General features: G+C 52.3%; 5 protein-coding genes across 5 annotated transcripts; 3 read left to right on the top strand and 2 right to left on the bottom strand.

The window, feature by feature from the left end:
• The first annotated feature begins 4,548 nt into the window (after positions 1-4,548).
• On the top strand, positions 4,549-6,530 carry SMAC4_05263 (uncharacterized protein). Its single transcript, XM_003347013.2, has one exon. The coding sequence runs from the start codon at positions 5,103-5,105 to the stop codon at positions 6,006-6,008; it is 906 nt and encodes a 301-aa protein (XP_003347061.1). The 5' UTR covers positions 4,549-5,102; the 3' UTR covers positions 6,009-6,530.
• Positions 6,531-8,566: 2,036 nt separating this feature from the next.
• SMAC4_05262 (uncharacterized protein) lies at positions 8,567-8,989 on the top strand (the record flags this gene model as incomplete). The annotated part of the gene is made up of 1 exon (XM_003347012.2): positions 8,567-8,989. The coding sequence occupies one exon, from the start codon at positions 8,567-8,569 to the stop codon at positions 8,987-8,989; it is 423 nt and encodes a 140-aa protein (XP_003347060.2).
• A 2,902-nt stretch (positions 8,990-11,891) lies between these two features.
• Positions 11,892-19,073, top strand: SMAC4_05260 (uncharacterized protein; the record flags this gene model as incomplete). Its single annotated transcript, XM_003347011.2, has 4 exons — positions 11,892-11,931; positions 12,061-12,681; positions 12,846-13,395; positions 13,456-19,073. Exons 3-4 carry the CDS (start codon positions 12,861-12,863, stop codon positions 19,071-19,073), a joined length of 6,153 nt encoding a protein of 2,050 aa, XP_003347059.2. The 5' UTR covers positions 11,892-11,931; positions 12,061-12,681; positions 12,846-12,860.
• A 749-nt stretch (positions 19,074-19,822) lies between these two features.
• Positions 19,823-20,979, bottom strand: SMAC4_05259 (uncharacterized protein; the record flags this gene model as incomplete). Its single annotated transcript, XM_003347010.1, has 2 exons — positions 19,823-20,514; positions 20,577-20,979. The coding sequence occupies 2 exons, from the start codon at positions 20,977-20,979 to the stop codon at positions 19,823-19,825; spliced, it is 1,095 nt and encodes a 364-aa protein (XP_003347058.1).
• Positions 20,980-21,605: 626 nt separating this feature from the next.
• SMAC4_05258 (uncharacterized protein) lies at positions 21,606-24,610 on the bottom strand. Its single transcript, XM_066090253.1, has 4 exons — positions 23,659-24,610; positions 23,353-23,559; positions 23,237-23,278; positions 21,606-23,156 (listed from the first exon to the last, which is right to left on the bottom strand). The coding sequence occupies exons 1-4, from the start codon at positions 24,038-24,040 to the stop codon at positions 22,006-22,008; spliced, it is 1,782 nt and encodes a 593-aa protein (XP_065945488.1). The 5' UTR covers positions 24,041-24,610; the 3' UTR covers positions 21,606-22,005.
• Positions 24,611-24,771: the final 161 nt, after the last annotated feature.

Raw genomic sequence — 24,771 nt, 5'->3', positions numbered from 1 at the left:
TGCAATACCGCCCAAGTGTACCAAAGGGATCGGTGGTCCTATAGCGAGCCCAGACACTCTCCACCCTGCCATTTTTATATCCCTGGTACGAATTAGGATGGGCATGAACCGAAAAGACAGAAACCTAGCATTTGGGCGGTTGCCGTTCCGGAACTTGAGTTCCCTTCCATCAAACCTTTCAATCCATTGCACCTCATCTTTGATATCGGATGATATGATATCAACTTTCCACCTAGTGACGGGTGATTCGGACGGGTTGACTGGGACGATAACAAACCGGTACTCGTCGAAGCACCTCTTAAGGTCGGAGTAAAGTAGCAACGAGCTCGCTGGGCTGTCCACTTAGTGCGCCATATCACCAAAGAAATACTCCGGGGTGGCTCCATCATCAAGAGAATACGGCACGATATGCGCCACCTCGCCGTCACTCATATGGGACCCACGGATGTGACACCAAGTTTCGAGTGTTTTACCGCTTTTGTCCCATTCCGGTATGTGTGCTCCATCGTAGTAGTTTTGTGCCTTGGTAAGCGACCAATTGGCACGCTTATTTTTCCTATCCGGTCCTTCCTGGTCCTCAAACATGGCATGGACCACGTAGCTGATGTCGACTCCGTGGTCGTCGTTTCCGGGAAGCTTTGCAACCAAGCTTTCCTCCATCTGTAACTGACGAGAGCTGTTCCAAATGAAGGGTGGCAGAGGCCCACCGTAGCTTGGCGTCCTTTCACGTTCTTTCAAACACTCTCACGAAAGTATGGAAGTTGATTGTCTGAACAGGAAGGCATGTTGCATATCTGCTTTGGCAAGACGCAATTCGAGTCTGGCAATTCTCATCGTTATCTGAGTGGTTCTCAACAGCTTTTGGGTATCACGTGAACCGTCCGGTAGCTCTCCAGTAACTTCAGTCAACAAGCTTGCGAGTCTTCTTCGCAGCCTTCGCGGCCCCTTTTTCAGTCCGGACCCACTCGTCCTCTGGGGCGGCTGGACACGGGTTGACAATAGCCAAGTCGGACTGTTCACTGGATTTCGAGGTAGACGTCTCTTGGTCGCTCATGATTCGTATATATCAAGGTGTGTTTCGAAGGTCAAAGGCAAAACCCAACGAAAAGCAGCGAGAATGAGGAAATTTAGAGGTAAGAGAGTTCTTTCCCACGGGTCGAAATCTTTATAACGAGAGCTTTGCCAGACTGACTCACAGACCGAGAGGAAGGAGGGGATTGCGTAATTCTGCAATGCAGGATTTTGTCCTCGACGGACTTCCGAAAGATGCAATGCATGAGATGCTTGATGCACTGGAAAGCACTGCATCCTTCAGACAACATCCGAGGTATTGTATCTCCTATTTTTTGGGTCATCAAAGACCTGTCTTGGCCATCAGACATACACATGTAGCAACGGAAGTTCTTGTCGTGATCGAGACACTTCTAACCGGCAAGCACAACTTGCCAGTGGGTAGCAAGGTCCACCTGCTTATGCAAAGCTATGCATCACCGGTAACATCCGAGCATCATGGCGAGTGCTGGTGGTTTTGGCAAGTGTAATGTGCGGATTTGGGACGGAAGCGGCGAAACGCATTGACAGAGGCTTTCTGCACAGAGATACCTGCCTAGAGCAATTGATTCCAGTTGAGTGTCGAACCGAAAGAGCGCAAGACGTGGTTACCGCGTTCTTGGTGTCCGTCCGGAGCCAGGCACGATGGGATGCATGCCGTCTGCTCACAGCAAGATCCTAGGGGGACACTCCGCCAAATCGCGACCACCGTTCTGAAGATGAGCCCCAAAAAGACAGACTTGGAGATAATGTTGGATGGTGGCTTCCTTCTCGTGCTGCTTTTTCGATGCAATTCGTGGGGTTTGCGTTGTTTACGGCAATGAGGACCGATTACATAACTACCTCCTTTACTTGAGCCCGATCGATTCTTTGTCGGTGTCGTTCGCACCTTCTCACAAGATCCCTCGAATAGAATGGGAAAGCGAGGCATAACTTAGTTGACGTAGACACGTCGCTGCAGGAAAGCTCGTGAAGTTGCTGTCTTTCCGGGTTCCTTGAGTGTAAAATTGTTAATTTGCTCCTGCTTAGGTAAGGTTTGGGGAATCGGCTATCGAATCTCGCTATGCTCCAAACTCAAGGCAGGGACTAATCGCTCCCAGATCGTGACTGCCACGATTGAATATCCGCGAATACTTCAATGTAGCTCTTGACAACAGGGCTGATTGTCCTGTATGTCTCTTTGATCCTGTTGCACATACCGGAGCCCGGTAGAGACCTCTCAAGCTGGCAACCTAGGAGGATGCATGCCTTTTTACCTTCAATTCTTTTGGGTAATCCGTCCCACAATGAGGCGAGAATGGAGAGTTCATAGTATCGAGACCTGAGGCCGCTTGTTTGTAGTGCAAGAATGCATCAACTCGGACAATGGTGACTGCTGTCAATCCCAAACATCCTGTTTCTTGTTCTCCAATATCTCCTTCCACAACATGTAGACGCGGGTAGAAGCAGTGGCCTGAGACAAGTGATCTTCACGATAGGCGCGGTACCACGTATGACGACACTGGAATTCAACCATTCTTTCGTCAAAAAATGGCCATGGTCATCATGTTTCAATGTTTCATCGTCGGGAACGCACTTTGGTGTTGAAACGCCAAAGTGGGGAGGGATAAACGGGCGAATCCCTGGGAGTAACACGAGGGCGGAAGTTGAATGGTTCGTTTGCGCATTCTCGAAACCGATTGAGAGAATACCATCTTGTCCATATACGCGTCAACGGAAGATCCGATGAAGATCTCGGGTTTTGAAGGCATTCCAGGTTTCGTAACAATGTATTGTCGCATAGTGTTTCCAAGTTCTGGCATGCTTGGTGGGTGGTGGCTGAGAGGCTCAGAAAGGGGTGATGATGGCATGTTACCTCACCCTGCCTTAACATGTTTTGCTGCAAAGCTCACCAGACTTTGGTACGCATGTAGTGTATGTACGTGTAACCATCGTAGACGCCCAGGGGAGAAGTTCTGGATCTTGCCTTGGAGGTTGCACCAGAACTTGGAAGGGAGATCGGTTTGGTTGGTTGTGGCGAGATTATCTCCCAGCATCGAGACGACAGGCGGATTGAGGTCAAGGTTACATCGGGTCCCTCAGACTTCAGAATGCCTTGCCCTTCAACGCGATTCAGTGCCATTCAGGTCCTCCACTTGGTGGCTTCAATAGCTCGCTCCTCGCTCGTCTGTTGTCCCCGATCATCAGCGGACCACCACCAGCGCGATCTTGGCGAAAGTGTTTTCCGGTCGCTAGCAAACCCTCATGACACTTTGCAATCTGGGGAACGTTGATGGTTTTGTTTCATTGGAGAGGAGACGAGATGATGGATGATGCTGAGGCAGAGGATGGTTCGGGTGGTGCCGAATTGTTGAGTGTCGGAGCGCATTTCATTCCTCGAGATTGCAGAAACCCTCTTGGCTAATTTTCAGGGTTTGGACTTGGCAACGTTGGTTCTTCTCAGGTTCAGCAATAGTCTTGGCGATGGAGTCCCTCAAGATCTCCCGGTGTCACCTGCCCTGCGAGTGCCTGTGCTCACTGAGTTAAAATGGATGCCTTGAGGTTCCTCCGCGGACCATGCTCTATGCACTCAACAATTTCCGGTCGTAATAGTCTGCCAAATGGGCAAGTGGTCGCGATGATGGTGGGATAACAAGAGCAAAAGATGGTGTCGGAATGATGGTTGTGCAGGTTTTGATATCCAAGTTATGCACGTCATTTCTCTGGGTAGCGCATTCCGTTCGTCGCATTGTTCAACGCAGATGCATGGAGACGCACAGAGCACAGGCAGGCGCAGGCACGGCATCCGCCATCAATCCCACTTGATTCAGTGGTTCATCTCGCCTTCCCAAACATGGTGGCGCCTTGTAAAAAGAGACCAGAACACATGGACCGGCTTGTTCAATTCAAACCCGATTAAAGCCTTCGAAGGTGAAGAGCGTCACCCGCGACTTTCCTCAACTTGGTACATAGACGCCGTCATCGTCAATCAGTCGGCACACAAGACATTCCACAGCTGGAGTCGGAGTTTTTATTTATAAAATCTTGCAGACTCAGAACTCAGGCACGGGTCCACCAACACAAAGGGTCCGTGAGCAAAATGGGTGAATGTGTCCACACCTGTGCCGGCCCGCCGGAGACCGCTATGCCAATGGTTCGTTCCATCTCGAATCGGGGTCAGCGGGTGTGCGCCAAATTAAGCCCTGTCCCGGCACGCCCAGGCCGCAATACGAGGCCCCCGGGGCCAGTTGGCAGATCTTGCCGGTTGTCGCCAGCCTGTCGGCACTTCTGACAGTGCCTGTCATCCCATCTTTGGGCGTCTGGTGTTTGCATTTTGCAGGGTGCCTGGGCCAGTGGATATCGAAACCCACAGTGCCCTACCGCGCGGTCCCCACCGTACCCACTTCCTTTGTACCCGACCCTCCGTTCCTTTCGAGGTTCGTCGCAGCGAGGAAGGTGTGTTGTCCCCGTCGTCTACTCGTCTCGTCTCTTTCCCGGTCTCCGTGACCTGAATGCTTCATTGCAAATGCAGAGATCACGCTCTTTTTTCACTCGTTCATCATTCTAGAGTAGCCGTCCCACCCACCCTTCCACCATTTCTAGTCTCTCGTTTCCCATTTCCCACCCGTTTTCCCATTTCCCCCCTTCCCCTCGCTCCCCATTGTCATTATTACACTTTGATATTATCTTTCCAACTGAAAGAGAAACAAATTGAAGGGAACCTAACCCATACAACCGTTTCACCAACCGCGCGCATTTCCCTCGTTCGATTTCGCCTGCTCTTCATCTTAAACCCCCCATCCACACTTCCACTTCCAGTCTCGACACCCGACGACACTGAGAGCAACCGCCTTCGTTTAGTTAACTGGTCGACATCCGCCGCGCCCAAGCTAATTAGCCTGCGCTAAAACCAAGCCGATCGTCACCAAGCGCACACCTGGGCCTCACCGAGCCAGACTCTACAGAGGTCAAGCCGGTGTAATAACCCTTCCCCTTAAGGGTTCAACGATTCCCATACCATCAGCCATCAACCATCAACACCACACCAAACACTTCACATCAGTGTCATCATCATGCAGCTCAGTCGCCTACTTCTCGTCGGCCTTTCGGCCCTAAGCGTCGCCGAGGCCTCCTACATCCGTATCGGCGTCAATGTCCCTCACCACAAGAACCTCGGTGCCCTAGCGCAGAGGGCAGACGACGAGAGCTCCTCAGCCGACGTCGACATTGAAACCTCGGTCAAGCTACCGATTCCAGAGACAACGTCAACAAAGGCTCCTGTGACGACATCAAGCGTTGACCCTCCAGCCGAGCCCAGTACCACGTCCAAGCCTGCCTCGCCGCCGGTTGTCGTTACCACATCATCATCATCACCTGCCCCGGTAACGACAACTTCAAAACCCACCAACAACAACCAGCCTCCAGTAACGACGGCGAACCCTAACGGCGACGTTGTATCTTCTACCAAGGGACCATCACCAACACCTTCATCTTCGGCTGGCGGAAGTGGTGGTTCATCCAACAACGATGACGATGAAGAACCCAAGTCCAGCTCGTCTGTCAAGCCCATCATCAAGACCGTCACCCAAATCATTACCACCATCGACGAGCAGGGTGTCGCGACGACCGTGACGACCGAAGCCCTCACCACCTCGACCCCACCTCCCGGCTTTGCTTCCGAGAACGACGGCGACAAGGACGGCGACAAGTCCGGCGGCGGCATGTCGGTCAAGACCCGCAATACCGTTATTGGCGTCGTCGTCGGTGTCGGCGGTGCTATCGTCCTGGCCGGCTTGGGTATCGTCGCCTGGAGGATCTGGGGCCGCAAGAGACAGTCCGATGAGGCCGACAATCTGATGGAGTACAACGATGCTGGCAAGCCGGAGGTTGGAGGATCGATGGCCGGGCGTACGCCCTTCCAGAGCACGCTGGAGAGCTACCATGCGCCGACGCATGTGAACCAGGCGTCAAACTTCTAATATTTCTTGTCGATAATTTTCAACCAAAGAAATATGAAGCTTTTGCATTGTTTCATTTCGTTTTGAAGCGTACCAGCCATCCGCGATCGAGATACCCCCCTCCGCATATTTCAACCACCGTCGTCGCCGTTGCCGCCGTCGCATGGGTTGCCTGTCATCAGCCACAGTAGCCTGCATTTTTCACACAAAATTCTTTTAACTATGTTTCATCAAACATCTGTCAATGTTATCGCATTTACATTTTTCTTTCTGGCTCGGCTCGGCTTGGTTTTGACCCTGGGAGTTCATATATGTGTTGGTATTTTACCGGCATTTGTGGGAAGAGCATTTTGTATGCATTTGAGGGAGAACGAAGATACACAAACTTCATACAGACTACGTTCCTTACATATACACACACACACACTACATTCCCTCACATCACGAAAGGATAATGAATTTTAAAGGGTGGAAAAGCCAGAGGCGGCGCACGCCAGCAGGGAGATGGAATGGATAGATAGAAGTAAGGAAGGAAAGAAAGAGATTCCAGATCATATAACCGTTCAAACATACTCCAGTTTCCCGTGAAGAATGTCGTTAAAATAACCTTCTCTGGTCGGTGATTCCATAGCCAACTGGACCATCTACATGTCCTGAGAGCCAGTGCTTACTTTGTCTCCGTGAGAAGAAACGCTTCCTCGGGTTTTCTCCTTTGTCCATCATCAGCATCCTCAGCCACATATATTCGACAGGAAGTACATGTCAAGAGTAGTACGCATGTACCCAAGAAACTGACAGCAGCTACCTAATGGCCACAACCCACGAACAAAGGACTGTGCTTCGGGTCGTTGGTCTCGGGCATCGTTTACTAACTACCCAAGCAGTTGTTAAGCGGTCATCGCCAACAAACTATCTACCACAAGCCCAACTCCCCAAATATCCCCCCTCTATCCCCCCCCCCAAAAAAAAAAAAAAAAAAAATTGAAAAATTGAAAAATTGGAGGTCAGAAAAGCACAACATCATGATCAATAACAAAGACAAAGACCAGAAGCATGGAGACAAAGACAAAGGGCTCACAAAAGAGAAGTCTCTCCGGTTTCTCTTTATCTTGCAAGGTTTCGGACCAATGGAATAGAATAGTTCCTGACGATCAGGCACTCAACTGTGTCCGTATGAGATTACTAACTGGACAAACTGGCAGGCAACAGAACAAAGAAAGGATCGACGGCCAACAACAACGGGTCGGTAGGTAGACGGGATTGAGGTTGACCTGCGAGTGCGGTAGGTCGTTGGGTTATGCATACTGGTTCTTTGACAACTTTGGCGTTTATTTTTTCTTTTCACGTGTGACTGGCGTGTTGACAACATGCTTTGAGGTTTGGAGAATTGGTCCGTTACCATGAGGAACATGCTTCTAGAAGGAAGGTTTGATGGTTCGGGAAAGGTTGCGTTCCGTACCTTTTCTGAAAGAAGTTCTCTCACGTAGACCGGTTTCGTTCCATTCAAGCCTATGCCAACCGCAAATGAAACATTGGGACATGGAGGACATAGACGCAAGAGATGCTGGAAACCAACCATTGGTGACAACAGAACTCGAAGATGGGTACCGGTACCCTTGGTAGAAAGAATTTCAAGTCATTTAATGGGTCGTACGCCAACGGATTCTAGTCACTGAAAACTAACCAGAGGAGGAAGAGAGAGCGTCCCTGGTTGTATTCGAAGAGCTTTCTCTACCTAGGTCCTCTCATGTCTCCAACTAGTTCTAGTCCTCGGTCGAGGTGGCCGGTTGCTGATGGATAAGATGAAAAGGCAACGGGAGTCACGAAGCAGAGCGGAGCAAGGCATGGAAAGTTCAAGAATAGTATTGCACCAACAATCAAATATTCATTCAAGTCATCCTGATGCTACCTTGCGCACAGGTATTGGTTGATAGGTGACAATGGCGAAAAGGTGTTCGTCACTCGAGTGTTCTTTAATATCGACATGCCTGGGAGATAGCAACGTAGATCCTCGGGTATCCGAAGTTCGAACCTCTTCGCCCATTAGTCTTGAAGACGATAGTAGTTTTTGTTTCTCATACATTCGTAGCTCGGTTCATGTGACGTGTTGTTGGTAGCTGGGTCTGGGTCGGGGTAAAGAGAACGGAGGTTGCGTACCGTTGCAACGATCAACATCACCCTCGTCTCAAGATCGTTTCAGCCTTGACCATTGACCGACTTGGCTGAAGAGGCGGTTTGCATCTAAAATGTCGAATCTTCCTTTTCTTCCTCTTGCAAGTGTTCGCGGATGTAATTCTGGTTGGCTTTTTCTTTTAAGAAAAATAATAATTATCTAGACGAACGGCTCAATTGAGCTGTGGCGACGACAAAGCCGGACTTTCTTGGAGGAAGCTATCGACATTGACTCGTTGGTCAATCACCCTTCGTCCATCATTCTGGTAGCAACGAGACCACGAGATTACAAGTCAATTCACCCAGGCGAAAGACCAGCTCACCAACCTCAGCACCGACCGACCATAACTCCGAGTCCAAAATCCAAGTCCGAGTCCGAGTCCAACTTGAAGAACCGACCTACCAAGATGAACACCACCGCCGCCCTCCGAACCATCCTCTTCCTAGCCAGCGTCTTGACAGCCTCAGCTTCCCCAGACTCAGGTGCACCCGACTTACCACCACCCAGCCTCGAAGCCCCTTCTCTTCAAGTGCACAACGAGCTCAACTTCGCCTTCAACAACAACCTCCCGCGACAAATCTCAACAGGCCAAGAGCTCCAACCTTTCTTCACGGCCAACTTCCTTGGCGGGCAGTCGCCACAGCCGATAGTCTTTTCCGGGGATGCTAAAAGATCGTTTGAAGTTGGTGGTGATACATTTGTTAGTCTTCTTTCCTTTTCTTTTTTTCTCGTTTTTTCTTCCCCGGCTTTTTTTGTGACGCTTGCCCCCTTACTTCTGCTTCGGGCGAGTAGAACATTGGCTTTACACTTGCACGTGAAGTTATGCTGATAAGATGTGTGTTGTTGTCAGCCCGACTTTTCAACAGCAGCCAACAGAGTCTGCGACAACCAGAAGAATGCGTGCGCGGATATGGCGAATGATGCGAGCAGGAAGACTAGCTTTCGGGTTAGTGATTGTGATAAGCAGAGAGGTGAGTAATACTCGAAAGTCTTTTTTGAGGTTCTCTTGAAAAGTGAAGAGAGAGTGTTTTGGGCTCTCGGACTTTCAGGCTCTTCTCTCTTCATTTCTGTTAACATATGGCTCTTTAGAACGATGTATGAACTCTGCACAATCGGCCACGGAGACGAGCTTTGCGGACAAACCAGCACCGACGCTGGTTGTCTCAAACGCGACGCATGATATTTTCTGTGACGTGTAGGGTGTGGTTTCATCCATGAGTTCCTTTTGGGCTGGTGATGATATGATGATGGGCGTTTGGTGTTGAGGATTATGGGCAACATTGGGCATTGGGAATCGTGATTTCTTTCTCTCAGTTGGTCAACGAATCATGTTCGAACTGGAAGAGCCCGGGTGAGCCATCCGGCCTGAGTTGTTCAAATTGTTCGTTTCATCATGGGTCGTCCTTTGGGCTCAGGCTCATTGTCGACGGTATGAGTGTGTTTGCGTGGCTGTGAGGAAATGTACTGCGTACAAACCTGAGACCAAGATGTTTTGGCAGTCGCAAGAACCTTGATAGGCACTGCGGCGTCACTGCGTCAGTGGTATCAGCAAACTGCAGGCTGCGGCCAGCGAGCGGGTAGCCCCGTGCCTTTGCCTTGTCGTCCGTTCCTTGCTCGACGAACGATCGGGTTTCCCGCTCTGGAGATCCGGATGATGCCGCGGTGAGGGCAATCTTCAACGTCAGAGACAATGACCATTCTTTTTCAGTTCCACTTGAAACACAAAAGACCAAAAAAGCCAATGGCTGACCTTGGACACTCGTAGACCTGAAACATCAACACATTGAAGTGTTGTTTTTAACGCAGCCCCTCTGAGCCTCACCCCACGAAAGTGCCCTCTTCAGTGCTTCAGGATATGTATGCACAAATCCAACCAGTTCCAGCACTCCACATGCGAACCAGATTTTGGGGACCGGGCGGTCATTTGTCCCTTTCTTTTTCCAGCCATTCTGGCTACCTTGGGTATCGCTGCATGGCCCTGATGGACTTTTGCCAGTTGGTGGGCCCTCGGTGGTGTGTGATGCCATCTGATCCGGGTTGATGCCAGCACGTGTGGTGTAGCCATGCAATGGTGATGCAGGCAGTTTGGCCCCCCTTTTTTAACTTGAGGAGAACCCGTTGTTGCCCGTGGCTTGCCCCTTTTTTTGCGGCATGTGTTCCTGAATGGACAATGTTTTGTAGAAAAGGGTTTCAGCTTGAACAGAGCCTCATCGTGGGTGTTTTGCTGCTGCAGTGTAATCCGACAACTCAACGATCTGGTGTTCTGAACACCAATCGGGAGAAGGCAAGTGGAAACAAACAGAGACAGGTGACGGCTACGGGAGTTGAACCAAGCGAAGGATGGAACGGGAGGAGAAATGGAAATGTTCCATGCCGCAGAGTCTAAACCAACCTTGTGATACTGTAGCACAGTCATTGAAAGTTAAGAGGTACTTGGCGGCTACCAAGAGACAAGGGTTTTTGGTCTATGCGGTCGAAGCAGCCGAAGGGTTGCGAAGGGTTCGCTGTGCGGCAAGGCGGGCTTGGCGGGGTGGACACAAAAACCCCGTTTCCCCCGCTTTGTACCGCCCATCTATCAAATCGCACGACAGCATTCGGGTGGACAATGTGGGCCGGTCAGGGACCATGCGGAACCATGATGGGACTCGGCGAGCGTGAAGCTGAGCAAAAGGGACGAGAGACAAGACGGGACGGGTGGTGATCACCGGCGAGAACGAACGAAAGAGACGAGAACGTAGCGAACACAACCCCAGCCAGGCGGTCGGGGAAAAATAAATGTTTGGCGACAGAGGCAACTTCCACTTCTGTTAGTGACAGAAAGTACGCGTCAGGTTAACAGGTCCCAACCTCTATCTCACAGTACGGTCACCATTATCACCTGCAGCTGCAGCAGCACGGGAGCATTACCTCTATCTCCGTCTCTACAACGAACCACACCAACCGATCACCACCTGAGAGAAGTCAACCTTTCAACCTCCATCAATTCCGTCCCGCTTCTTGGTTCTCGGTTCACCCAACCCGTCCTCCTACCACCACCACTCTCTGCACACCCTGTGTCGGAAACGGAAACCTCGCAGCCCAGTGGTGGAAGACGCGTCGACGAACCCTCCATTCACGGCTCCGATACTTTGCGCGTTCTTTGCTGGTCCAAGAGTGTTTCAGAAAAGAAAAGGCTACACCTCCCCTTCTAGTCTTCCTTCCCTATTACAACACCAATTCGCAGCGGTGAAAGAAAAGAGAAAAAAGAGACCAGCAACAACAGACTGAGCCCCTCGATGCGTCCGGAACTCCAGAACCGTTTTGCCTTCTCCCCTTCTTCTCTTCGCTCATTTGTTGACTTTCGGTCGACCCCGTAGTTAATTCGTTACCGACTTTTTATTTTTCTCTCAAGTCTTACTACCTCTAAGCTTCCTAATTGCCCCCCCCCCCTTCGGCTCCTTCTGGTACCCCATCTTTTTATTCTCTACGCTTCGCCATTTGTCGACAACAACTCAGCTATACCGTTACCGCGTGGGACAGTGGTAACGAAGGAAACGAAAAGGGGACATCAACATCACGAGCCTGTGGTGCTGACAACAAAACCAAAAATAAATCGAGCATCGGTGGCAGACAGAGCTCCGGCTTCGTCTGCGCGCTGATCTCGTCCAGGTGAGCTTAAATCCATACATCCACTTTTTGTAGCTCCCGACTCGAGCCCGTCACCCCGTCCCTATTCCCCCGTTCACCCCGTCACTGTCTCCATAGTCCAAACATACATGACTTCGGAGCTCTGTCCTGAACTCTGAAACTCCCTCCCACTCCTCGCCAACCAACCTGACTTGGTAGTGATTCACATGCTCCAACTCTTCCACCGCCTTCGCATCCTGGTTCCTAACTAACCTTGAACCTTCTACTCCCAAGGTATTCCAAAGACGTCTTCCCTAAAATCGTCACCGCGAACCCCTCCTCCTGCTGCCTTTGCGCAGGACGGTATCAAAAACTACTTCCGACACCGATCTGAATCGCCCACCTCTCCTGCCCTGTCGAGCGCCTCCACCGCCGAAGGCGAAGCTTCCCCCGAGCTTCCGCCCTTGCCTGTCCCCAGACTTCCTCTTCGGGTTCAGGGTATTCTGAGAACTCCGCCCACCATCTCCGTGAACGAAGACGAGGTCGACGGAACCCGCTGGGGCTCCCCTTACCCCCCAAACTTGCGAGCCGAGAATTCGAGCAGTGACGACGACGACGACGACGACGACGACGCCTCCGAATCTGAGGGAGATCCCATCCATTCCCTAGCGCTCCAAACTCGCTTTCTGCGCCCCGCCCCGCCAACCCAACAAGACAGTCCCTCCGAGTCTCGGTCATCCCTCCTTACCGGAGCCGCAAGCGTCCTCGCCAATCGCGCAAGACGTCTTGTACACGGAATCACAGAGGACTGGATCCGTCAGCATACAGCTCACGGTAGCGAGCGGGAGAAGCTGCATTGGCTTAGCGACGGCAGCGGCGATAGTGAGAACTCTTCACTGAGCGACTCATTTTCCGGTGACGAAGACGCCGCGTGGCTAGGAGACGACCTTCTTACCCCCAGGGCAGATCGTCGACGAAGCAGCAGGCGAAGCAGTAGACAGCGCCAGGAATCACAAGGTGCTCTCAAGAAACAGTCGAGCACCGATACCCTAAGACAGTCCCGCCTGGTCAGCAGACAGGCAAGCAGATCCAACATGGCGTCTCCGATCGAAATGACAGCGCAGCCCGACGTCACTACCGCGAGTGACCGTGCTTCTTCGCTTTCCCCATTTCCCGAACGAACATCCTCCATCAGATCTTCCATAAGCCAACCAGTTAGCGCAACAAAGCCTGAAGATGCTTCCAGCATAAATAGTCTAAAAGGAGAGCCTGCGGCTCCTTCCACCCCCTCGAAACCCACATCCAAACGTACCTCTATCCTCGCCGCATCGCCTCGCATGAAGAAAAAGGTCCCATGGAAGGGTAAGAGTGTCATGATCCTTATTCCCAAGGATGACGAGCGTGGGCAGCCGGGCAAGGCTCCACTGCCTCTCACCAAATCCGAGGTCGAGGAGAGGATGAGCAGTTGGAAACAACAGGGTCATGATATAAGCGGCTTTGACTTGGAACCTCGAAAGACATCGATCGATGAATCCACTTCGCAGAGTCGAGGACCATGGCCCGATTTCGATGATTTAGTACAGGAGAGACAAGAGAAAAGCTGGAAAGTGCTTCTTCCCGACCTGAATGGTAAGATTCCCCCCTACTAGACCTTGAGATGCAAATGTTTGCCTAACATTCACAATCTAGCTTGGAAGAGATACGTGGACGAGTTGACCGAAGCGAAGCTTAGAGCTCTGGGAGTATCCCTTGGGGACGACGAGCCCCCTCAACCTTCAGTTTCTCCGTCCACGAGCATGAGCCGACAGCCTTCGGTGGCCAATTACCCCCCGCTCCCCTTCTCACCTCCGTTGCCGACATCTTCGGCCGCCAGTGGGGGTAGCCTTCCGGGCTTTCCTTTCCATGGCATGGGGCCATCGCCTACCAGCCCCGGTCTCCCCGCCGGCATGTCGCCTGCCTCGTTTACGTCCAAGTATAATCCTCGGGCTTCTATATCGATCCCGTCTCCACACGCCTGGTCTCAGCAGATGATGATGCAACAACATGGACATCGCATGGGTTCACCCTCGCTTGCTAATCTCAACGCCATGATGTCTCCCAGCTCACCATTTTCACCGGACGGTGGTCTCTTTAGTCCCATGGGCCATATGGGCCATATGGCTCATCAGCGCCATCAGTCTTTGCAGTTACCCATGTTCCAGCATCAGCCTCAGCAGCAATTCCAGCATCAGCTCCAGCCTCAGTTTGCGCCGCCCCAACGAACATCGTCGCGCTTGCAAGATCTTCACGAAATCGCTGAAGAAGAACCAGCTCAAGATCCCGTGCGCGCTCCCGAAGTCGGCCTCCCCCATCACATTCCAGGCGATGATTTGCAAAGGGAAATTGATGAAGCTGAATACCATTTGGAAGAACAGATGCGCTCGCAGCTCGAAAACGATCAAGATTACAGCCCGCACAGAGAGGAACATACCATCCCGCTGGTCAATCCCCATGCCAGAGACTCGTCAGTTCAATTCGCTCCCCAGCAACCACAACTTGGTGCTACTTCGGACGGCCTTGTTTTGCATCATCCTAGACCGCATAGTCGCGGACATTCGCTGTCGCAGAAGTACTTTACCGAAGAAGACGTCTCTAATAGTGGAGGTGGTTTTAGGCCTACCCTGCAGCCGATTGACGGTCCGGCTGCTGAAGACGACGAAATCGAGACGAATCCGAGCAACCTAGGAACCCCCATCCAAGCGCTCGAATTCCAGAAGATGATGCATCAACATACCCTTTCTAATGCTAGTAGCTCCTGGAGCGCAGGAAAGCCTGCGGTTGGCCCCGTTCCCAAGCATGCCAGCCATGGCAGCAAGTCTTCGTTGTCCAAGTTGAACGTGGAAGCGCCCGAGTTCAAGTTTAACCCCAACAGCTCCTTCACATCGCAGTTTACCCCCCAGGTCGCCACGTTCTCTGCCGCTACCAGTCACTTCGCTGCTTCAGCACCCACGACTGGCGCTATCAACCCCACTGCGTCCGTCTTCTCTCCGACCCAGAGCGAGTTTGGCCTCAAATTCCGCCCGGATGCGCCTGCGTTTACTCCTACTACTACGTTTGCAACGCCAGCCGCAGATCCCGTGGCGGAAAGTGATGCTAAGCCTGAGAGCTCTGTTGTTGGCGCTGATGAACTGGGGAAGGCTGAGATCGTCTTGCCCGTTAAGGAAAGCAAGGCTGTCCCGATCCTGCCCCCAGATGAAGACGCGCAAGAAGAGGGGAACAAGGATGAGCTGGAGGGACAACTTGATGGTGTTGTCTTCTCGAAGTTGGATCATCACAATGTTGAACTTGACAGTGTGGCTCCTGCGGCGTCGGAAACTGCTGATAGTTCTACCCCTGTGGCCGAGTCTAGGCCAGACAAGGACGGGGACGAAGACCTCCCGATTGAGGAGAAGTCATTTGACGAGTCTACTCATGGTCACCCAGACATGACCTTGTCTTCGACCATGGCTTCTGAGACGACTGATACCCAGGCGACCGTCAGCCCGTCAGAGCAGACTGCCGATCCTATGTCTTTGAACTGGACCCTTTCGGAGCTCAAGGATCCTAACCCATTCAGTGACGATTCTGCTACTCATGGTCACAAGAGATCACTCTCTGCGGCTGCCTCGGAGTTTGTGCCTGGGATGTCGACTCAGCCTACGGAAGTCACAGATCTCGCTGCTGGCTCTTCTCAACAGCCACCTCAGCAGACGCCTGTTGTTGTTGAGGTTGCAGAGGTAGAGCACATCGAGAAGGTCGCTGCTGAGCCTGAAGTGGTTACTGTGCCATCGAAGCCTACTAAGGGGCTCGCTGCTTCTCGCTGGGCTCCTAAGCCACCACCGCCCAGGCGCGAAGGGTCCAAGAAGGAAGAGAGCACTGCAACTGGTGCTTCAGAACCTAGCTTTGACGACATTGATGCGGTCATGCGCCACCTCAGTGCTAACCCGAATATGGGCATCAGCAAACCCGCTGATAGTCAAACTCAGTGGCACCAGCCTAGCCCGACTCGCCCCATTCCTTTGGAGGCAGTTACGAACTCACCACCTTACCACCAAGATGAAGATAACTCTCGCAGTCCTAGCCCGAATCCCCGCGAGTATCTTCAACCGTCACAGCCGCCTCCTACAACCGAGCTGGAGGACCCATTCCTCGATCCGCCTACCAGTGCGCAGTTCATTGAGGGGCCTGTCCACAACCTCAACGGCAGTGAAGACGTGCCAGTTAGCGACTGGAACGGTGATTTCACTGAGGATGAGCAAGAGAAGCTGGAGTCCCGTGTTACTTTCTTCAATGGTCACGTCAATGATGTTGTTGGTGGTATCCTGGATAGCCGTCTTAGCCCACTGGAACAGACTCTTGATACGATCAAGCACTCACTAGCTGCTATTTCGAGGAGAGCTGTTTCGAACCGCCGAGACGTGCGCAGTGCCTCTGCCGAGGTCCGCGATAGCGACGCCGACGATGAGGATGATGATCTACCTACTACTCGTCGTTCCATCAGCCCGCGTAGGGACCGTAAGATGGAGCAAATCAAGGCTGCTGTTATGGAAGCCCTCGCTTCTCAGCAGAGAACCAGGCCAACTTCCTCTTCTGCCAAGTCGACTCTTGGCGATCGCCCTGACGTCCTTCAGGCCCTTGAGGAGCTGAAGGCTCAAATCACTCAGCCAAAGGCCTCCTCGATCGGCAGCGAAGACATCAAGAAGATTGTTGAAGAGGTGGTGGATAACCGCCTTGAGCCTACTGTGGATGAGGCCAAGCAGGCCAAGGTTACTGGCCTTCAGGCTCGTGTTCTGGAGCTCGAGGAGCGACTCCGCTCTCAGGAGGCCAAGGTGGAGACGGAGATTGCGGCCAGACGAGCTGCCGAGGACCGTGCGTCAGATCTCACCCGTGAACTCCAGTCCGCTGCAACCAAGATTGAGGTTGAAGAGATGAACAAGAGCGTCTTGCACCAGCGGATCGCCGACCTTGAGGAACGTTCTCAGCAGTTGGAAGGACAGGCTGATAAGGAACAGAAGGGCCGGAGAGCTGCCGAAGACAAGCTCGCCGAAGTTGAACGCCTGCTCAAGCTTACCACAGAGGAAGAGAAGCGCCTCAAGAAAGAGGTGGATGAGAAGGACCATAAGATCAAGGCAATCGAGGCCGCCAACAACAAGGTCGCCATGCGTTTGACCCAACTGGAAGCCGGCACCGAGAACACTCAAAAGTCTCGAAGCGAAGCACAGAATCGGATCAACATGCTGGATAATGAGCTCCAGCATGCTCGCAAAGAAGCTCGGCACTGGCGTTCTGAGGCTGATAGAGTCAGCGAGCTTGCCAAGCGTCGTGATGCTGACCTTTCCAAGGCCCTTGATGAGAACAAGGCTCTGCATAAGCTGATCGATACCCTCGGTACCCAGGTTCAGGAGAACGAGCGCGTCCGTGACAGCTGGCGCACCAAGTTCCTTGCCCTTCAGGATGAAATGGCTCACGCTGTTCGCCAAATTACCGAGGAGAATGCCAGGCGCACCAAGAGGGAGCAGACGTTGATTGCTCGCCAGGAGGTCCTGGATGCTAAGCTACAGGCCGAGGCCAGAACTCGTGAACGCATCGAGACTGAGCTTGAGAGACTCGAGATGAACGAACGCCAAGGCATGCGGGCTGTTGCGGAGTGCAAGAGACTTGAGCAGCTGCTTGCGGATATGCGCACCGAGAATCACAAGTTGCAGCAGAGCGCTTTGCGGTTCAAGGCCGAATTCCAGGAAGCTAGGGAGACTGCTGCTCGCGAGATTACGCGCACGCGCAATGCCATGCAAGCCGAGGTTGAGCAGGCCAATCACCAGGTTAATGCTGTCCGCAGGGAGCTTGAAGATGAGCTTAACAGACTCAGATCCCAGATGGACCAGGTTAAGTTGGACGCCGACACAGCCAAGGCGCAGCACGACATGCTCCTTGAGGAGGCTCAGAACTCGAAGAAGACGGAGCTTGATGAGCTCATGCGCAAACACCAGAACGAGGTAGATGATATCCAAGCCCGTTATGAACGTCAACTCAACAACACCACTGAGGACGCTCAGCGGACGGAGAAGAACCTCCTGGATCGCTTGAGCATCGAGACTTCCAAGGCCCAGCATCTCCAGGACAAGCTCTTGCATGTCGAGGAGAAGTTGGAGATTGCCAAGGAAGCTGCCCGTGCCGCCGCCCAAGCTGCAAAGACTTCTGTGGCCGGTACTTCGGAGACTTACACTGCTTCCAAGTCCGCCTCCAACGATGTCCAGCCTTCGGAGAGAATCTCGCCCCAGGCCCTCCGCGAGTCCATTATGGTCCTCCAGGAGCAGCTCCAAGCCCGCGAGCATCGCATCGAGGAACTTGAGCAGCAACTCGAGAAGGTCGACCCCGACGCCGACATCAAGATCTCCAAGCGGGACGACGAGATCACCTGGCTCCGCGAGCTGCTTGCCGTGCGCCACTCAGATCTGCAAGACATTATCGGTGCTCTTTCCAGTGACGACTACGACCAGGACGCGGTCCGCGACGCCGCTATCAGGCTCAAGGCCAACCTCCAGATGGAGGAGCAGGAGCGTGAGCGCGCGATGAACGGCGGTTCGGCTATCAACCTGCCCAACATTGCTGCTACGATTAGAGACGCTGCCTCGCCGCGAGTTGCGCAGGCTGTCGGTCCTCTGGCTGCCGCCTGGGGTAACTGGAGGAAGGGCAAGGACCTGCCGGCTTTCGGTAGCTTGAGCAGTGTCCTGTCCGCGTCTCCTGCGCAGAGCCGTAACGTTACGCCATCAAAGCCTGCTTCTTCTGGGTTCCGTGGCGGGAACCCGACGCCCCCGACATCTTCTGGATCCAATGCTGGTTTGCGCAAAGCTTCCAACGCTTCTGTATCCACGATCAGGGGCACAGCCAGTCAAGCCCAGCAACAGCAACAAGCTCAGCCAACTGCTTTTTCAGCCACCGGCCGCAGGTTCACTCCCCAGGAACTGTCTAAGAGGGCATTACGCCAGAATCAGCACTACCAGCAGCGGTCTAGAGGCCCATCCACAGCGTCTATGCACTTCCCGCAGCAGCAGCAGGTGACTGAGGAGGAATCGAGTGAGATGGGATTCGAGGAGGCTTCCCTGTCTCCTTCACCTGATCCGTCTACGCTTTCGTTTGCTACTCAGACTGCTCAACAGCATCAGCATCGGAGGAATATCTCTTCCCCTATGATGGCCCCTCCTCCTATGTCGAGGTCGGGCGGAATGTATGACAGTGATGCAAGCCCGGTGGAGGATTTTGATGATGATGGGTTTTTTGAGGATGATTGAGGTGGTGTAAAGAGGGGTTCGTCAGAGAAGGAGAATGATTTTCCTATTTGTTTCTTTGAACACAACTTACTTATTTCGTTCAGATCGTTTTGCACGTACAAGAATGAAAGAAAGAGAGATGTCACGCAGAGTATGATAAAGACGAAGACGAAGACGAAGACAGGAATGGTATGAATGGGAATACGAAAAGGGGTCATGGGGGAAGGAGAGTGTATATGGGAAAGAAAGAACGTGGAAGACATACGGGGAAGGGAGACTGACTGGAGACACACATCACATAATTACCTGGCTTCTTTTTACATACATTCCTACGTTACTTGTATCGGCGATATATTCCTTACACCTTAAATCTTACACCTTATTTGGAAGTTGTATAGCCCTTCTGCTGGGACCGTTGTGGGAAGTGTTTGAATATTTATGGGAAGATGTGCTGAGAGGCCAACCAAAGCGAGTCGTGTATAAAGGGGTTAGTTATGGCTTTAGCAAAGGAGACATGTTCTACACTTCATTTGGAGACCTTCGCATTTTGAAGTTTGACGCAGACATCCTCCAACACAAAACTCAAGCGCAAGGTCAGTTCATAATCACGCTCCAAAGTATTCGTTAACTCCTTAACTCATTACTACTATGTACTGTAGTCAAACTCTTCTATCTATCGTGGGTATCATCATCATTGCATGCATGCTGCATCTATCATTCTTCCTCCACTCTTTGCTTGCTCTGTCTCGGCCCACAACCTCTTCGTCTCTTTACTGCCTCCCCCAAGGATTCGTAGAAGGCAGATTCTGACTTTGCGGTTGACCACTCATGGCGAAGTAAGAAGCCGCTGCTCCCTGTTCCTGTTCTTGCTGATACTGAACCTGTGGTTGTTGTTGACCACCGCTCATAGCGAAGTACGACGCCACTGCTCCTTGAGGTTGCTGAGCTTCGGTAGCCGGAATAGGAGCTGGTACAGGAGCGGGAGCATACCCAGCAAAAGCGCCGCCGCTGGGATAGAGAGGTGCCGCCACCGCCGGCCCGGCCCAGGTCTTCTTCTTCTCCTTGAAAAAAGGAACCTTTACATCCTCCGGCGTATCATATTTCATCTTCACCTCCTCCACGCTCGGCTCAGACGGAATCTTGCTATAAGCACTATTCGTCCTCTTGACGGCCGCCAACTCCGGGTCTTGTCCCGCACCAGCACCTACTCCCGCGCCCTTGTAGGGGTTCGAGACAGTGGTTTCCAAACCCTTGTGACTGTTGGTGTCGACCAGAGGACGGAACACCTTGCGATCCTTCTTCACTCCCTTACGAGGATTGATGACGCGCTCCATGATCAGGTTAAAGAGGCCGATGGGAATCCATAGCCAGGAGGCGACGATGAAGGCGTTTAGCCAGATTCGGCTGTAGTTGAGGGAGGGGCGCGGTTTGGAGGGGTAGAGGAGTTTGCGTTGTGCTTTTGCTGTTGATGGGGAAGATGTGTTAGCTATCATGCTCGGAAAACAGGAAGGAAAAAAAACATACCCTCCCGATGAAACCACCCCAGCGCCACACAAAACAACATCGTCTCAAACACCAACACAACAATCAATATGATCACCCACACCGGCAGCAACAAGTTATTGCCAGAACAGTAGTAGCGCGGACCACCACCTACAACGACCACTGTGGTTGATGACGAGGATGAAGAGGAACCGGAACTGCTTCCGTGGCTGCTACTGCTTCTGCTACTGGAAGAGTGACCGGAGCTGTGACCACCACCACCACCACCACCACCACGAGGGCTGGGATCGCGGAGTTGGAGAGGGAGGTAGGTGTTGATGTCGTCGACACTGCGGAGCTCGTGAAGGTTGCGGGGGTCGATGTGGTTTAGCGTGAAGGCAGAGGGGGGTGATTTCCTTGTTCTGAGGGTAGGGATGGCTGGCATTTTGGATGGAGGCCTGGCTGGTGATGGTGTTGATGTTGATGAGATAAGAACAACCAAGCTCCCAACGTACTAGATTTGAGTGAAGAAGAATGATTCCAAAGATGACCTGGATGATGATTCTGTTCTGCTAACAACATGGGCATCCTTTGACTCTTAAAGAATCTTCAGATCTTACAACACATCAAACATCCATCACATTTTCCACATGGTGCCCGTCTGCCGTCAGAATCAGAATCAGAATCAGATACTACGCGCAGCCCTAATTGGGTACAACCCACCACTTTTTTTCTTTCAGTCCATCCATACCGCTGGTATGTCGCATCGCCGCATTTCCCGCATCGCGATTACGATCAAAGTTCGTATCAAGCTAGAGAAAAATAAAATCTCAAAAATCCAATGGTACGGCGGCTGAGTCCCGAAAGCTTCGGACAAGGTGAACAGTTGCGGTATGGTATCATCATGCGGGGAAGCCACTCTCCATATGAAGGATAAGTCGGCAAGTCAAAGATCTGGAACGTCGTTGTCGTTCGGGTCCCGCTTGTCCCCCGCTTCCCGGACGGATATGCTCCGGAGCTTCTGACCATCTCCGGGTCGAGGTCCACCACAACGGCGCAGCAAAGCCCCGAGCAAGACAAAAGGAGCTTTCGAAAACAGGAGATAGTTTGTTCATCTTTCCACAATCTGATGCTGATTTATTTGTTAGCTCGGTACGGGGGGGTCCAAACGTCACAAGGACAAAATGAATCGATAGGTAAGTACAGGCCGAAAAGCCATTAACAAGACTCAAGCTGGCATATCAGATCTCGAAAACAACATATTCAAGATCGCGCGTTGGTATTACCTAGAACGAAACGAATCAACCAGCTAACAAAACGCCTAGGAAGGTGGTCCCGAGCTAACAAACAAACCAGTACTGGATTGTACACATAACCAAAAAGAAAAAAAAAGAAAAAAGAAAGAACAAAACCAGGAAAGTTCACAGCTCCCCGAGGTTTCTTCCCCACGATCATCCCTCCCACCAGCTCCCTAATGACTCTCAAAGTAGACTCTAACCCCCTGACTCCCAATATACGGCGCAGGAATGAACCAATCCACGCCCAGCTCCGCATCTCTCTGCGTCACTCCCTCAGCCAACCTCATCCTACCCACCGTCAGTAACTGACCACCTGCACTTCCCTTTTCCTTTTCACTCGCCGCCATCACTTTATCATCCTCACCAAGCCTAAGCCCATCAGAACCAACTTGCTCACCCCCCTCCCAAACCCTCCACATCTTCGCCAGCGCCAAGTACATCTCTGCATAAGCCAGCTGCATCCCCAAACAAGCCCTCGGCCCGGCCCCGAAGCTCGTCAGATACCTGTCCAGCTCTTTGTTTTCCAACCACCGCTCGGGCCTGAACGAGCGCGCGTCCGGGAAGATCTCCTCGTTGGCGCTGATCTGGTAGCTCGTCATGGAAATTTCCGTTCCGGGGGGTAGGATCCATTCCTTTTTGTATTTCTTTACTACCACCTCTTCTTCTTCGGGACTGTTGTTGTGGTGGTAAGCTTGCAGACAGATATTTGACGGGGTGAACTTGAGCGCTTCGTCGGGCGCTACGCGCGTGATGCGCGAGGAAGAACCTAGACTCAAGCGGAAACATTCCTTTACGACGGCTTTGAGGTAGGGTAGGCGTTCGAGGGTCGCCAAGGGCGTGGACTCGGACGGGTCAGGGATGGCGGCGCGCAGTTCGGCTTGGAGCTTGCGCAGCGTGGTGTCGCGTTGCTGAAGCAGGTGGAAGGTGGCGATGGCGAGGGCCCAGGCGACGGTCACGGCCCCGGCCTGGATCAGGACGTGGCCCTCGTCCGCGATGCGGGGGATGGTTTTCTCGGAAGGGGGGAGGGTGTCCGAGGTTAGCAGGGAGTGGAAGATGGTAGGGTGGGAGAGGTCGAGGTGGTTGGCACCTTTGCTGCTGCTGGACTCGGAGGAGTGGAGGTTATGCGAGATGTCGGTGATTTGCTTGGCGATGGAGACCCGCGTTGCGAGGAAGGAGCGGTAGGCAGGCGAGATGGCGGCGAGGAATTTGGGAGGGAGGCGTTCGAGTGTGGTGAGGAGGATGGGGATGTGTTGGAAGAGTTTGCCGTATTGGACGCCCGTGGTGAGACCTTCGGTTACGTCGAAACGGAAGGTGGGATGTTCAACTGGATTTTGTCGTGGGGTGGTATCAGTGGTGGTCATTGTCTTTGATGACATGGAGGAGATAGGAGAGTTATGTACTAACCCGCATGCTCAGCTTTGGCAAAGGCATACTCGTTGATGATGTCTAGCAAGGTACTGGATATCAGCAGTGCATTCTATCCTCAGGGGCTCTGTGTCCGACTGGAGTACACAACATACCGTAAGCCAGAGCCGCAAAAGGGTGAAGCATGTCTATCGGCGTCTGCTTCTTCGTCTTGCCATGCTCACGAAGTCTCGCTAGCAGGGCGTCGACTCTCTCCTCGATAACCGGCTGTAAGTTCCGTACACTTGCGGTCGAAAAGTAATGATTGACGGCTGATCTCCGTAGTTTGTGGAGTTCATGAGGGACGGTTGACACGACACTGCCTGTCAAGCGGGTTGAAAATCAGCGGCTGTTCCCATCATGAACCGACATCAATATCCTCCAGGAGAACATAGGTGACAAAGGAAAAAGAGAAAACAAACCAGGTGCCCCAAACTGATCACACCAGAAATGCGTCCGATCCCTCCGTCGATTCGTGCCCGCCGGCAACAACTCCCTGTGGAAGTCCGGGTCCGAAATGTGGACTTCCCATGGGTTGATTCTGATAATCGGGCCATATTCTTTGTGAAGTTCACAGATCTTGAAGGTGTACTGTCCAGGAAGGATGATGTCGTAGTAGAACTCGTACCATTGCGTCAGGGCAGCAAGTCTGGGACCCGGGATGCTGGCTAGGGGACCAAGATACAGACGGTAGATGACAACGTAGATGGTATAAAGGACCAGAAGGGGCGGGACTGCAATGAGGAGGAGATGAGTAGGAGAAGAGGAGGTGAGGTATTCTGGGAGAAGCTCTGTTAGTGTCATTGTCGCTTTTGGATCTCTCTGCGTATGGCTCTTGAGACTGAGAAGCAAAAGGATCCGGGTGCATGGAGGCTTGCTGTGAACAAAGGGAGGCGAACGAGATTTATGAAGATGGCTTTGGCTTGTGTCTGCCTTTGAAGATGAGCAACATCATATCTGGAAAGAGAAAGACACCTATGTAGCCCCCACGGAATTATCATGTCCAGCTCGCCTCCAATATTGGATGGAATTACACCATCTTTCATGAACCATCATGCCGCCCGAGTATATGTGTGTAACTGGACAAACAAACCTCAGTGGCCAAAGGCCTTCAATTCAATTCTGCAACGCTCTTCTGTCGAGGCGAGGCGACTATCTCATGCCCTGCAACACACACTCGTGATCCTTTTGTCCCAGAGTTTGCAGATAGTTTGCATACGATCAGCCTTAACACAATGAGGGGTCGTCCCCAGGAGTTAGAGTACGGGTAATGCTCCTACAACTTGAACATAGTGAGTGTTGACCAACATGTGTTGACAGGGCCGTCTATCAAGGAGAGAGACACCTTGAAAATCTGTGTAGCTTGGGTTCGTCGGTTGAAGGCCAACTCTTTGTCCATTCTTCGACGAGACTGCATGATATTGTCGTTACGCCCCCGCGCAAGAAGATCCCAAATCGGAATAGAATCCCACTCAACGCCTCCAATACCAATAACATCAAGCGGGCGAGCGGGGAACACGCAGTACAAACATAGT

Source organism: Sordaria macrospora, chromosome 1 (genome assembly GCF_033870435.1).
Source record: "Sordaria macrospora chromosome 1, complete sequence".
Classification (NCBI taxonomy): domain Eukaryota; kingdom Fungi; phylum Ascomycota; class Sordariomycetes; order Sordariales; family Sordariaceae; genus Sordaria; species Sordaria macrospora.
Note: the sequence above shows the minus strand (reverse complement) of the source record. Positions and strands in the feature narration are given on the sequence as shown.